This window comes from Myxine glutinosa, chromosome 13, assembly GCF_964187855.1.
Source record: "Myxine glutinosa chromosome 13, kmMyxGlut1.1, whole genome shotgun sequence".
Classification (NCBI taxonomy): domain Eukaryota; kingdom Metazoa; phylum Chordata; class Myxini; order Myxiniformes; family Myxinidae; genus Myxine; species Myxine glutinosa.
In genome coordinates, this window is record NC_136273.1 from 86,645,882 (window position 1) to 86,660,996 (window position 15,115).

At 44.9% G+C, this 15,115-nt stretch overlaps 1 protein-coding gene across 1 annotated transcript in view; it reads right to left on the reverse strand.

Annotated features, from left to right (window-relative positions):
* Positions 1-1,843: 1,843 nt before the first annotated feature.
* The window catches only part of LOC144888586 (WD repeat-containing protein 47-like), a 35,538-nt gene continuing 22,266 nt past the window's right edge, over positions 1,844-15,115 (reverse strand). Inside the window, exons 7-8 of the mRNA XM_078767032.1 lie at positions 2,363-2,697; positions 1,844-1,973 (exon numbers count right to left, since the gene is read on the reverse strand). Coding sequence (XP_078623158.1) covers positions 1,844-1,973; positions 2,363-2,697 — 465 coding nt within the window. The remainder of the gene's footprint in view (positions 1,974-2,362; positions 2,698-15,115) is intronic.

Genomic DNA, 15,115 nt, shown 5'->3' on the forward strand with positions numbered 1-15,115 from the left:
TATGGATTTGAGAATGGTGTTTTTTTTGTGTTGTAAAATATCACCCTCCTTCCTCCAGTTGTTGTGTATAAAGGTCAAAGGTCGTTCCCGTAGTTATTTCATATACCACATGTAGCCAATCATATATCCTTCTATACAGTTATCTCCTTATTCTATGTAGGTTAAGGCCTTGTCTTCCATTAATTTAACACTCCATTGCACCGAATTCAAATAGATATATTCCCTTTCATTCCATTCCCAAAGCATCCATTGCCAACTGCATTTGGGCGGTTTTCTTCATCCCAAAACTCCATTGAGCACGCGGCCAGCTCAGAGAAGAAAGGCGTGTCTCCACCTCGTCATAGGGGGGAGGAGTGAGCCAGCCCCGAACAACCAACCAAGTATGAGGGGTTTGGCTTGAGAGGGCGGAGAGAGAACGATCTGGGAGGTTCGCGAAGGTTCAAGGGTGGGGCTTATATAACCCGCGGGAGACGCCCCCACCTCAGATGAGCTACGGAGATAAGATACGACAGAGGAGGAGTCCTGAAAAAGCACGCGACGTCCCCACGGCGGCAAAAAGCAGGAGATTGAGGGAGAGAGATGCACAAAAGAGTCCACCGCAGCTTTTGAACGAACCAGCAGCTTTTGAACAAACCGCAGCTTTGAACCAACGGCAGGTTTAGCCACCGCAGCTTGGAGCGTCGACGGCGGTGACGGCAGTTGCGGCCAAGAAGCCACGTCGCCGTGTGGAGACGATTGGGGAGAGTCGGCGGCTGCTCAACTCGAGCCGGGATCACACCCACCACCCGCATCCTTCCAGCTCTGTGGACCACCTGAACCTTCTGATCCCTCCAGCCAATCCACCCTTCATTCCCCATTCGTGTGAGTCTGTCTTTTGTTTGTTCTGTCCTGGGTTAAGTAAGACTGTTTATAGGTAAGCGAAGGTGCACTGTGTCCGCTTCTTCTTCTTCTGTTTTTATTTTATTATCCTTCCTCCTCCTTGGTTTCTTTTAATTGTGTAAATATTAGTAATAAATTATATTTGTCCTTCATACCTTTTGCCTTCTTCTTCTTCACATCCGTCGTCTTTGTCTTTTCCAAATTGAATACCTGTGGCACGATTTGGCCAACGTTCAGGAATCGGGACTAGTATCTGTTAACAGTTCATGCCGCGGTTGCTTAAAACCGCTTGGCAATTAACATCTGTCCGCGGTACGAACGGGGCTGTGCCACCGGCCTTTCCGGAGGTCGCTGTACAGCGCCAGGGACCACGTCGGTCAGTTATAGAAGAGGGGATTAAATCCCCCCTCTAAGGGGATCTGAGGCCGACGTTGGGTTCCGCAACAATATATATATATATATATATATATATATATATATATATATATATATATATATATATATATATATATATATATATATATACGTCTGTCTGTCTGTCTGCCTGTGTCGTGCCACGACACTTCATTATGACGTCATAATTCGACAAGTACAAAACTTCATCCGATCAAGATGAAATTTGTTGAGTGTCATCTATGGATAAATTGGTGGATAATTTTTTTAATGATTATGTCCTCGGTCACGTGGTTCGGCCGCCATATTTGTATAACACAAAAGCCTTAAAAACATGTCCTGGCAAGGGTCTGCAAACTCTGAATGCTATTTTTTGGTTTCATTGCCATTGGATTGTTTATTATTCACGTGGGAACATTCTCTCTGTCATCGTTAGGGTTAGCATTAGCGTTAGCAGCAACTGTCGAGTTTTCGTGGGAACAAGGTTCGTACCAATTGGTAAATTCAGCCAATCATCGTTAGCCTGTTCTCGGGCAAAAAACCCCACATGTACAAAGAGGTTAACGAGTGGCTACTGGATTTCCTCATACACAAGACAATACTTTCCTACTGATCTCACCTCCGTTTTGTTTGTGCTTTGTGGAGCAGACGTCGAAATATTTCCCTCAGCATCGTGAGACGTTCCAGGAGCAAGGCATTCACTGCAGATGGGACAAACAATGGTATCAACCTTTTCATTGCTATTCGAATTGCTATATCAACCGAATACGGCCCTGCTATTCAGCACATTAAAAGTTCAGGGTGTTAACCTTTTCATTGCTGAATATGGAAGTTCTGGATCAAAAATTTTAACACTTGTGATGTATGGTATTCAGAAACTGCTCCACAAATATAGTACTGTTAAGGAAAAACGAAATAGTTATTGTGCAATAAACTGTTTTGTGACAGTGTAGCCAAAATTAAATAACAAAAAATGTAGCCAGGCGATTCTGTGAAACCAAATACACATTTGAAAAATCACTTTCATATCCTCTACCATATTTGCGTGGCTCCATCCACACACCGATCAGCACCAACCCAATTCCCTTACCTCTCTTTTGTCCCATCGACGACATTCGGCCCTTCAGGACTTTCCTCTATCAGGCTTTGAGGCAAGGCCGAACCGCCAGCGCAATGAAAACTTGCAAACGACCGAGACATGTGGCTGCCCCCACTACGACTACTCCCTGGACCTCGACCCATAGTGGTAGCTTCGTCAGTACTAGCCCCAGGATCACCATCGCTCCTACTTGGTCCAACCACCCAGGAACCGCCATGACCACGAGGAAATCCCTCCAGTGCAGGTGTGAGAGAACGGGACATGAGGCAGGTGTCTGCAGACTGAGGATGCCGGCGGAGAGGAGAACTGGTAAAAGGGGACAGTTTCTGTCGGAGGTGGAAGGTGGGATAGGGACATGATGTTTGAATTTGTTCCTACTTCCAAATAACCAAGAGATTTTTACAATTTCAAAACAAAAAGGTGATGGACATGATGTTTGAATTTGTTCCTAGGACATGATAGGGACATGATATATATGATATACATTTGAATATCATGATATACATTTGAATATTTTTGAATATCATGAATATTGATATCATGATATCAATATATCATATCAATATATATAAAAATATATCAAATAATATATTATATCAAAAATAATATATCAAATATATAATAATATATCAAAAATAATATATCAAATATATAATAATATCTCAAAAATAATATATCAAATATATAATAATATATCAAAAATAATATATCAAATATATAATAATATATCAAAAATAATATATCAAATATATAATAATATATCAAAAATATTTTTATCAAAATATCATGATATCAATATCATGAATATCAATATCATGAATATTGATATACATTTGAATATCATGATATCATGATATACAATATTAAAATCATGATATACATTTGATATATATCATGATAAGGACATGATGTTTGAATTTGTTCCTAGGACATGATAGGGACATGATAGGGACATTATATGTCCCTATCATATCATGATAGGGATATGTCATGACATATGATATCATGATAGGGACATGATATGGACATGATATGATAGGGACATGATAGGGAAATGATAGGGACATGATGTTTGAATTTGTTCCTACTTCCAAATAACCAAGAGATTTTTACAATTTCAAAACAAAAAGGTCATTGTAGTTCACGAAAACAAATGTCATTGTTATGCACTTGAATAGTTGAATAGGGTCCATTATTAATCTTATTAGGGTAAACAGGAATAAAAGCAAGTATAAACACTACAATAGAGTTTAAAGGCAGGCAGTCAATTTTAAACAGTTTTACTTTTGAGAGACAATCTACCCCTTCTTCTTGCATTGGAATGGAACTGAAGGTTTCCGTGAATGATGAATCACATTTCGTACCATTATTTAGCGACTTTATTGCTGTATTTCTTGTAGCAATAACATTATTAATTTTGTATTCATTCAGCTATATGCATTACCCTACTATATTAAATAAGGCAATTGGGCTAGAACCCTGGTGTTGGGCTAGCGGCTAGGGTGCCGGCTTAGGATCCTAGGATCCAGGGTTCGAATCCCGGTCGATCGCTGAATTCACGCCAGGGGGGTTGACTCAGCCTGTCATCCTTCCGAGGTCGGCTAATTGAGTACCAGCTCACTGGTAATTCCCTGTTTGTCGTTAAAGGCGACAAAAAGGGTTGGCGTCAGGAAGGGCATCCGGCCGTAAAACATTGCTTCAAAAAGGGGACCGAAAAACAACAACCACGGCTCCCGAAAAAGGCCAACCCCGCTTTGCGGGGAAAAATGGCCTCTAAAGGTGGTTTTTTAATTTTTTTTTATTAAATAAGGCAATTCTGTGTGTGTGTGTGTGTGTGTGTGTGTGTGTGTGTGTGTGTGTGTGTGTGTGTGTGTGTGTGTGTGTATACACAGTGCGTATCAAAAAAAAGGTAATCCGAATTCAAGGGGTTAATATGCAAAGGTTATTTATTTTGACAATTTACATGTGGTTTACTAATTAAGAGGAGTTCCTCAGCTTTCCATTGATACCTTCCATGCATCATTGCTGTCACACATGACCGAGTACATGTTCATTGAAAATGACAAGTTCAAATATGCATTTTTACAAGTTTGGCTAATCGATGCAAGTCAGGATAATTGGTGCAAAATGAATGTCAGATGTGAACTTTTCTCAGGAATGATTGGCCTTTATGCACCCACACCTTCAACATGTCCACCTCCCCTTTCAACACAAAGCTCACAGCGGCGGAGCATGCCCTGAACTGCTCGTCTCACCATAGCCGGGTCATTGCGCAAAGCATCCACTTCATGTCGAATACGGCCCTGCAATTCGTCAAGATCATGGGGAGGAGTTATGAACACCTTGTTCTTTAAACGTCCCCAAAGGAAATAATCACATGGTGAGAGGTCAGGTGATCTTGGCGGCCATTCCACTGCATGGTTGAGGGCGATGACTTGGTCTCCAAAGAGTTCCCTCAGTCGATCTCGGATAGCGATAAGACGATGTGCTGGAGCCCTGTCTTTGGCCAACCAGAGATATCTGAAGACACCACGAGCGGGAAAAAAAAAAAAAAAAAAAAAAAGTTGCTCAAAGTTCTCCTCCAGCTGCGGTAAAACTTCATCATTGATCATCTGCAAATACCTGTTACCATTGACATTCCTTTGAAATAAAAATGGCCCGATCGCCTGACCACTTTCATAAAGTCCCAACCAAACAGTCCACTTTTGTCGATTCATGTTGGTGTCAAAATTAAATTCCGGGGGTTGTCCTGTCGGTGCATATTCAAGAACATTATGGGTATTGACCTTGCCGTCCATGGCGAAAGCAGCTTCGTCGCGGATAACGAGATACCGCAGGAAATTGACATCTGCTTCGCAACGTGCTGTCAACCATCTGGCAAGCACCAGCCTCCTGGCAAAATCCCCTGGCGTAAGTTGATGCCGGATGTGAATCCGATATAGATGTTGGTGGAGGTCCAGTCTTGTGATTCAGTTGAATGTTGCCGAAGGCAATCCCGTCCCATTTCGTCTTGCGCTGGTATCCCTAGGATGCACCAAAACTTGCTGCCTTACTGCTGCAATGTTCATTTCCGATCGCCCAGTGCGCCTCCTACCAGAATTCTCGTTGTTGCGGTTGAGGCCAGTGCCATGCTCTTGGTATTTTCTAACATTCGCCCAGATGGTTTTGGCTGCTGGAGGCTCCCGTTCTGGGAAACGTTCCCTGAACGCATCACGAGTTCGCTGAAAACTTCCAGTTTGGTGAAAGGTTGTAACCACGAAGGTCTGCTGTTCAGACGTAAGTTGAACCACCTTTTGAATGACTCAGACTGTCTCTAAACCCATACACTGTAGGCCCATCTTAAACAAAGGATGACGCAACCGTTGATTACCAGACCAGCTTACCAATTTTACATAATCAACTTGGCAGTCGACAAGTAATGCGCCCATTTAAAACTGTCTTGCACTGATTAGCCAAACTTGTAAAAATGCGATTTGAACTTCTCATTTTCAATGAACATGTACTCGGTCATGTGTGACACCAATGATGCATGAAAGGCATCAATGGAAAGCTGAGGATCTCATAATTGGTAAACCACATGTAAATTGTCAAACTAAATAACTTTTGCAGATTAACCCCTTGAATTCGGATTACCTTTTTTTTGATACGCACTGTGTATATATCTATATCTATCTATAATTCCATTAATCTCTGTGTGTATGTGTGTATGTGTGTATGTTTGTCTGTGACCGCTGTTTCTCGACAACTACCGGTCCGATATACTTGAAACTTGCCAGGTATATTGCTGGGGACCCGAGGATGTGCCTTTTCAAGGTTTGAAATTAATCGGACAAGTAGTTACCGAGCTATGGCGATTTCTTTACCAAACACCGCAAGCCGTTCGCTTTGGACCAAACCATTTCATGTAAATAGAGGGGGGGGGGTTCTGTGGTCGTTGCGAATGGACCAAACCATTCATGTAAATAGAGGGGGGGGTTCTGTGGTCGTTACTGCCACGTGGTTTCAAAGTTTTTTTTTGTTGTTGTTGTTTGCACGCATGTTTTTTTGCACCCACGTACGGGCACGCCCTAGGATGTTTACACACACACACCCCTACACAAAATTTTTTTTTTTTTTTTTTTGGCAAGTAACGGGCACCCACGTACGGGCACGTCCTAGCTTATATATAGTACGGGCATGCCCTAGTATATATAAAACACAGTTTGTGTGTGCGTGTGTGTGTGTGTATGTAATGTTACCGATAGACTCCTAAACGGAGAGGCTCACGTACTTGATATTTGGCACAGACATGGCCATTGAGCCTGGGACGAACATGGCTGATCTAAAAATTTATTTCATAATATGCTTTTACCATATTTTTATCTCAGCGCGAAATATTATGACCAGAATCTGACCGGTCGCAGAGCAGCACGCTGATTCGCTCAGAGCGATCACGTGATGTTCCCTGCCGCCATTAACTCAGTTACGTGTTCGCACGTATTTCAGAGCGAAAAGCAATTGCCTTTTTTCACATTTAAGCGACGAACATTGCCATTCACACCACATAGGCTTTTTTCCCTTTCATCTTTAGATTCATATTTTTTGCCATAACGTAGCGCATTATGGCTCTCTCGAGCTCGAGTTAGCCAATCACCTGGGAGCATGAGGCCACGTTGGCCACGCCCACGACAGGACGCAGAGTTGCAATCGATCGCTCAGAGCGATCACGTGATGTTCCTTGCCGCGCGACTATCTATATATATCACTCAGATCCCTCACAATCGACCACCACCACCTCCTCCTGCAATACTAAATATCACTCAGATCCCTCACAATCGACCACCACCCCCTCCTACAATACTAAATATCACCCAGATCCCTCACAATCGACCACCACCTCCTCCGACAATACTAAATATCACCCAGATCCCTTGGAATCGACCACCACCTCCTCCTACAATACTAAATATCACCCAGATCCCTTGGAATCGACCACCACCTCCTCCTCCTGCAATACTAAATATCACTCAGATCCCTCACAATCGACCACCACCACCTCCTCCTGCAATACTAAATATCACTCAGATCCCTCACAATCGACCACCACCACCTCCTACAATACTAAATATCACTCAGATCCCTCACAATCGACGACCACCACCTCCTCCTGCAATACTAAATATCACTCAGATCCCTCACAATCGACCACCACCCCCCCCCCCCCCCTCTCCTACAATACTAAATATCACTCAGATCCCTCACAATCGACCACCACCCCCTCCTACAATACTAAATATCACCCAGATCCCTTGGAATCGACCACCACCTCCTCCTCCTGCAATACTAAATATCACCCAGATCCCTTGGAATCGACCACCACCCCCTCCTACAATACTATATATCACTCAGATCCCTTGGAATCGACCACCACCTCCTCCTACAATACTAAATATCACCCAGATCCCTTGGAATCGACCACCACCCCCTCCTACAATAATAAATATCACCCAGATCCCTTGGAATCGACCACCACCCCCTCCTACAATACTAAATATCACCCAGATCCCTTGGAATCGACCACCACCCCCTCCTACAATACTAAATATCACCCAGATCCCTTGGAATCGACCACCACCCCCTCCTACAATACTAAATATCACCCAGATCCCTTGGAATCGACCACCACCCCCTCCTACAATACTATATATCACCCAGATCCCTTGGAATCGACCACCACCCCCTCCTACAATACTAAATATCACCCAGATCCCTTGGAATCGACCACCACCCCCTCCTACAATACTAAATATCACCCAGATCCCTTGGAATCGGCCACCACCCCCTCCTACAATACTAAATATCACCCAGATCCCTTGGAATCGACCACCACCCCCTCCTACAATATTTATATCACCCAGATCCCTTGGAATCGACCACCACCCCCTCCTACAATACTAAATATCACTCAGATCCCTTGGAGTCGACCACCACCTCCTCCTGCAATCTATATATATAAAACACAGTTTGTGTGTGTGTGTGTGTGTGTGTGTGTGTGTGTAATGTTACCGATAGACTCCTAAACGGAGAGGCTTATGTGCTTGATATTTGGCATAGACATGGCCATTGAGCCTGGGACGAACATGGCTGAACTCAAAATATTTGACGATCCATATTTTTTATTCATATTTACCTCAGCGCATTTCAGCGCACGGAATCAACTGATTCAGAGCAGGTGGGCGCTGATTCGCTCAGAGCGATCACGTGATGACGCTATGAACGCTATGACGCTATGAAAAAAAAAATCGCTATGACGCTATGCAACGCTATGACGCTATGAACGCTATGACGCTATGACGCTATGAACGATATGACGCTATGAAAAAAAAAAATCGGTATGACGCTATGAAACGCTATGAACGCGATGACGCTATGACGCTATGACGCTATGAAGCTATGAAGCTATGACCGCTATGAACGATATGACGCTATGAAAAAAAAAATCGCTATGACGCTATGAACGCGATGACGCTATGAACGCTATGAACGCTATGACACTATGAACGTTATGACGCTATGAAAAAAAAAAATCGCTATGACGCGATGACGCTATGACACTATGGACGTTATGACGCTATGAAAAACAAAAATCGCTATGAAAAAAAAAAAAAAAATCGCTCGCTTTACCAAGGGGCTCGCTCTCCCCCCCGTTCCCCTCCCCTCCCCTCCCCTCCCCTTCCCCCTCCCGGCAATGCCGGGTACTTCTGCTAGTATATATATATATATATATATATATCTATATATATATATATATATAACACAGTTTGTGTGTGCGTGTGTGTGTGTGTGTGTGTGTGTGTGTGTGTAATGTTACCGATAGACTCCTAAACGGAGAGGCTCACGTACTTGATATTTGGCACAGACATGGCCATTGAGCCTGGGACGAACATGGCTGACCTAAAAATTTATTTCATAATATGCTTTTACCATATTTTTATCTCAGCGAGAAATATTATGACCGGATTCTGACCGGTCGCAGAGCAGCGCGCTGATTCGCTCAGAGCGATCACGTGATGTTCCCTGCGGCCATTAACTCAGTTTCGTGTTCGCACGTATTTCAGAGCGAAAAGCAATTGCCTTTTTTCACATTTAAGCGACGAACATTGCCATTCACACCACATAGGTTTTTTCCCTTTCATCTTTAGATTCATATTTTTTGCCATAACGTAGCACATTATGGCTCTCTCGAGCTCGAGTTAGCCAATCACCTGGGAGCATGAGGCCACGTTGGCCACGCCCACGACAGGACGCAGAGTTGCAATCGATCGCTCAGAGCGATCACGTGATGTTCCTTGCCGCGCGACTATCTATATATATCACTCAGATCCCTCACAATCGACCACCACCTCCTCCGACAATACTAAATATCACCCAGATCCCTTGGAATCGACCACCACCTCCTCCTACAATACTAAATATCACCCAGATCCCTTGGAATCGACCACCACCTCCTCCTACAATACTAAATATCACCCAGATCCCTTGGAATCGACCACCACCTCCTCCTCCAGCAATACTAAATATCACTCAGATCCCTCACAATCGACCACCACCACCTCCTCCTGCAATACTAAATATCACTCAGATCCCTCACAATCGACCACCACCACCTCCTACAATACTAAATATCACTCAGATCCCTCACAATCGACCACCACCACCTCCTCCTGCAATACTAAATATCACTCAGATCCCTCACGATCGACCACCACCCCCCCCCCCTCCTACAATACTAAATATCACCCAGATCCCTTGGAATCGACCACCACCCCCTTCTACAATACTAAATATCACCCAGATCCCTTGGAATCGACCACCACCTCCTCCTGCAATACTAAATATCACCCAGATCCCTTGGAATCGACCACCACCCCCTCCTACAATACTATATATCACTCAGATCCCTTGGAATCGACCACCACCTCCTCCTACAATACTAAATATCACCCAGATCCCTTGGAATCGACCACCACCCCCTCCTACAATACTATATATCACTCAGATCCCTTGGAATCGACCACCACCCCCTCCTACAATACTATATATCACTCAGATCCCTTGGAATCGACCACCACCTCCTCCTACAATACTAAATATCACCCAGATCCCTTGGAATCGACCACCACCCCCTCCTACAATACTATATATCACTCAGATCCCTTGGAGTCGACCACCACCTCCTCCTGGAATATATATATATATATAAAACACAGTTTGTGTGTGTGTGTGTGTGTGTGTGTGTGTGTGTGTGTGTGTGTGTGTGTGTGTGTGTGTAATGTTACCGATAGACTCCTAAACGGAGAGGCTTACGTGCTTGATATTTGGCATAGACATGGCCATTGAGCCTGGGACGAACATGGCCGAACTCAAAATATTTGACGATCCATATTTTTTATTCATATTTACCTCAGCGCATTTCAGCGCACGGAATCAACGGAATCAGAGCAGGTGGGCGCTGATTCGCTCAGAGCGATCACGTGATGACGCTATGAACGCTATGACGCTATGAAAAAAAAAATCGCTATGACACTATGAACGCTATGACGCTATGAAGCTATGAACGGTATGAACGATATGACGCTATGACGCTATGAAAAAAAAACATCGCTATGACGCTATGAAACACTATGAACGCGATGACGCTATGAACGATATGACGCTATGAACGATATGACGCTATGAAAAAAAAAATCGCGATGACGCTATGAAACGCTATGAACGCTATGACGCTATGAACGATATGACACTATGAATGCTATGAAAAAAAAAATCGCTATGACGCTATGAAAAAAAAAAAAAAAAAAAAAAAAAAAAAAAAAAAAAAAAAAAAAAAAAAAATCGCTCGCTTTACCAAGGGGCTCGCTCTCCCCCCGTTCCCCTCCCTTCCCCTTCCCTTCCCCCTCCCCTGCCCCCTCCCCTGCCCGGCAATGCCGGGTACTTCTGCTAATATATATATATATATATATCGATATATATATATATATAGTTGTGGATTTGAGAATTGTTGTGTTTTTTTTTTTTGTTGTTGTAGTCTAATGAGAATTGTTGTAAATATCACCCTCCGTGTGTAAAGGTCAAAGTTCATCCTCCGAGTTACCCCATATACATACACGCAGGCCACCATATACCCTTTTAAATAGTTATTTCTTTATTCTATGTGAGTTTAAGGCTCTGTTGCCCATTAGTTGACACTCCATTGCACCGAATTCAAATAAGGTAGAATCCCCTGAAATATCCCCATGGCCTCCGAAACCTGCCAGCAAGGCGGCGTTCGCCGCTGCTGCTTTGGGGTTGTGTTCTTCGCCGCAAGACTTCATTAGCCACGAGGTAATCTCAGAGAAAAGGGGGGAGGAGCCACCTTACGGGCATAGCCCGCACCTCGTCATCAAGGGTGGAGCCCCGAACGACCAACCACAGGCTCGGTGGGTATGGCTTGGTAAGGCGTGGCATAAAACCCGCGGCGGACGCCCCCACAGGGGATGCGGGAGATGCGTGGACGAAGGAGAAGCGTGAAAGAGCACATGAGTGGGAGAGAACACGAACCAAGCGTTCCATGGTGAGGTGCGACCGAAAACGCTGCTTCCACCGAGTCCCTACCGCACGGAGCTCTGACGCGCTGCTGTGAACCAACCTGCCGGTGCGCGGTGTACAGCCAAATACTTGGAGCTGCCGGCTCCTCGCTTCCCGCCCGGAGTGGACCTGCTCGCTGTGCCCTGTGATTCCACCTGCTCATCCCTCCAGCCGTTCCTGCCTTCATGCCCCGTGTAAGTCTGATTGTTCGTCCGTCTTCTGTGTTGTGCTGGGGTTTAAGTAAGTCTGTATAAGCTAGTGTTGCACTGTGTCTTCTGGTCCTTCCCTCCTTCTGTCAATTATTTTATTATCCTTCCTTCTCCTTGGTTTCTTTGATTGTGTACATATTAGTAATAAATTATATTTGTATTTCCTACCTTTGTTCTTCTTCTTCATGCTCGTCCGGTTGCTTTAGTGATTTCCCTCATTGCATACCTGTGGCACGATTTGGCCAACGTTAAGGATCGGGTCAGTTCTTGTTAATAGTTCGTGCCGCGGTTGCTAAACCGCTCGGCAATTAACATCTGTCCGCGGTCGCGAACGGGGTTGCGCTCCTGCCTCTCCGGAGGGAGCTGTGCAGCGTCAGGACTCACGTCGGTCAGTCACGAACAAGGAGACTAATCCCCCCCTTCTTAAGGGGAAGAAGGCCGACGTAAAGATCCGCAACAATATATATATATATATATATATATATATATATATATATATATATATATATATTGTTACGGACACGACTTAAGATGTTGCTTGACCGAGCGGAATGGCCGCCGTGTTCGCACAGTTTACCCGATTACCCCCAACTCACCCGATTCCACTCGAACGTTGGCCGAATCGCGCTATGCTAAATCAATGAAGGAAAGGACACAACGGCTGGGATAAATGAAACGACACAATGGGGTACAGTTCTCAAGACCTCCGGAGGAGGATATAATTGGTGATGCAGAAAAGGGGTAGATTACAAGGTAAGAGGTAAAGCACAGAAAAGATGGGCACTTAGTTACAATCTTATCTATCCCCGACAGACCACAGACAAACGGGACAAGACTGACTTACACAGGGATTGATGGCAAGGAAGGACAGGCAGTCGATAGCACAAGGTGCACCTTGGCTCAGGGGCAGAATCAACACGGTCCGGTCCAGAGATGCGGGGAGGTATTGCAGCGCTCGGAGGTGGCGTCTTCTCTGTCCAAGCTGAGGGCGCATCTGACGTCACCTCCCTCTTCCTGCGCATGCTCAGCGGGGAGTGACACGCCCTCGGCTCGTTGGCTCCGCCCCAGATGGAATCGGTCCGCCGCTTCTATTGGGTGCGGGGGGTTACCGGGCTCCGCCCTTGACGAGGAGCTGACAGCGAGCCCCTGCGTGGTAACCCCGTCGGAGCACATGTTCAATGGCGGCTAACCAAGCCGGAGTGAGGACGCACACTCCCCGCGCCGCCGCCGCTGTTGTTGTACCATGAGGAAGAGCTGCGGGGAGGTATTGGGAGGTCCTAAACTTTCTAACGGTGCCATACAATCACATTCTGGTGCAACGAAGAGTCAGAATTAATGGAAACGAGTCCTTAACTGACATAGACTAAGAATAACTAGCAAGATGTCCTATAGTTGTCTACGTGAGATGCGGTGGACCTGGATGCGACATTTAATGGGGGAAATAGGGGAAGGTCGGGTCTACAGAGTGTTGTTTACAGAAAATGGGACTAGGGAATGGGGGATTGGGGATAGTTGGGAAGTATTGGGGAAATAGGGGAATATTTACAAGCGGATATGGATGGAGGCCAATCTCATATCCGCAACAATATATATATATATATATATATATATATATATATATATATATATATATATATATATATATATATATATATGTATATATATATATATATATATATATTGTTACGGACCGCGGATAAGGATGTTGGTTTGCCGAGTGGATGGCACCGCGGCCGAACAGTTAACCCGACTAACCCGATTCCCGAACGTTGGCCGGATCGCGCCACAGGTATTCAATAGGGAAAAGACAAAGGCGACATGGATGTAAAGAAGAAGAAGACAAAATGGTTGGAAATACTACTAAATTTATTCCTACTATTTACACGCTCAAAGTAACCAAGGAGAAGGAAGGATAATAAAATAATTTACAGAAGATATTAGAGACACAGTGCAACGCTAGCTTACCTACAGTCTTAATTAACCCAGGGACAGAACAAACAAGGACAGACTCACGCGGGGAATGATGATAGGACTGGCAGGAGGTGAATGGCTGGAGGGAGAGGAAGGTCCACGGGTACTGCAGCACGATTGGCGCGTGTAGCAGCCGCCGTTCCTTCGCGGCCCTGCTCAAGAACTGCCGTCAAGCCCCAAGCTGCTGTTGTTGCTGCTGTGGCTGCTGCTGCTGCTGCTGTGTGTACGTCGCGCGCTTTCTCCAGGACTCGTCTGACTCGTCTCGTACTCAGTCCAACCACACACTTCTCTCTTGCGCGCGCGCTTTTATAGCGCCTCAGGCGATCAGGCCGCCGGCCTTCAGGACACGCCCATCGGTCAGCTCGCCTCGGCCCTGATTGGTCGGCACGGTCCTCTGGCTCCGCCCTTGATGACGATGGGCGGGCACGCCCTTCTTCCCCGAGCTGAGCACATGTTCAATGGTGGTTTTGGGGCGAAATCAGCAACCCACAGCTGTAGCAAACCTGGCAAACTGCCCAGTGCAGTTGGCAATGGAGGCTTGGAGGGGATGTAGCTGGCAATTGAGGCTTGGCAATGACGCAGTTGGAAATGGAGGTTTTGGGAATGGGAATGAAGGGGGATCTATCTTATTTCACTTGGTGCAATGGAGTGTCATCTTAATGGAAGATAAGGCCTTACCCTAATACACATAATAAAGATATAACTACCAACAAGGGGGGAAATCTATGATTGGCTAACATGTATGCTTTATGGAATTAACTACGGGAACGCCCTTTGACCTTTATACAACACTGGAGTGAGGAGGGCGATATCTTACAACAATTTACTATACAATAAAAAAACACAATAATAAAAACACAATCCTCATATCCACAACAATATATATATATATAATTATATATATATGTCGGATTGGGACTTAGGACTTGGGACTCAGAAGACTCAGAAGAAAGGAGCA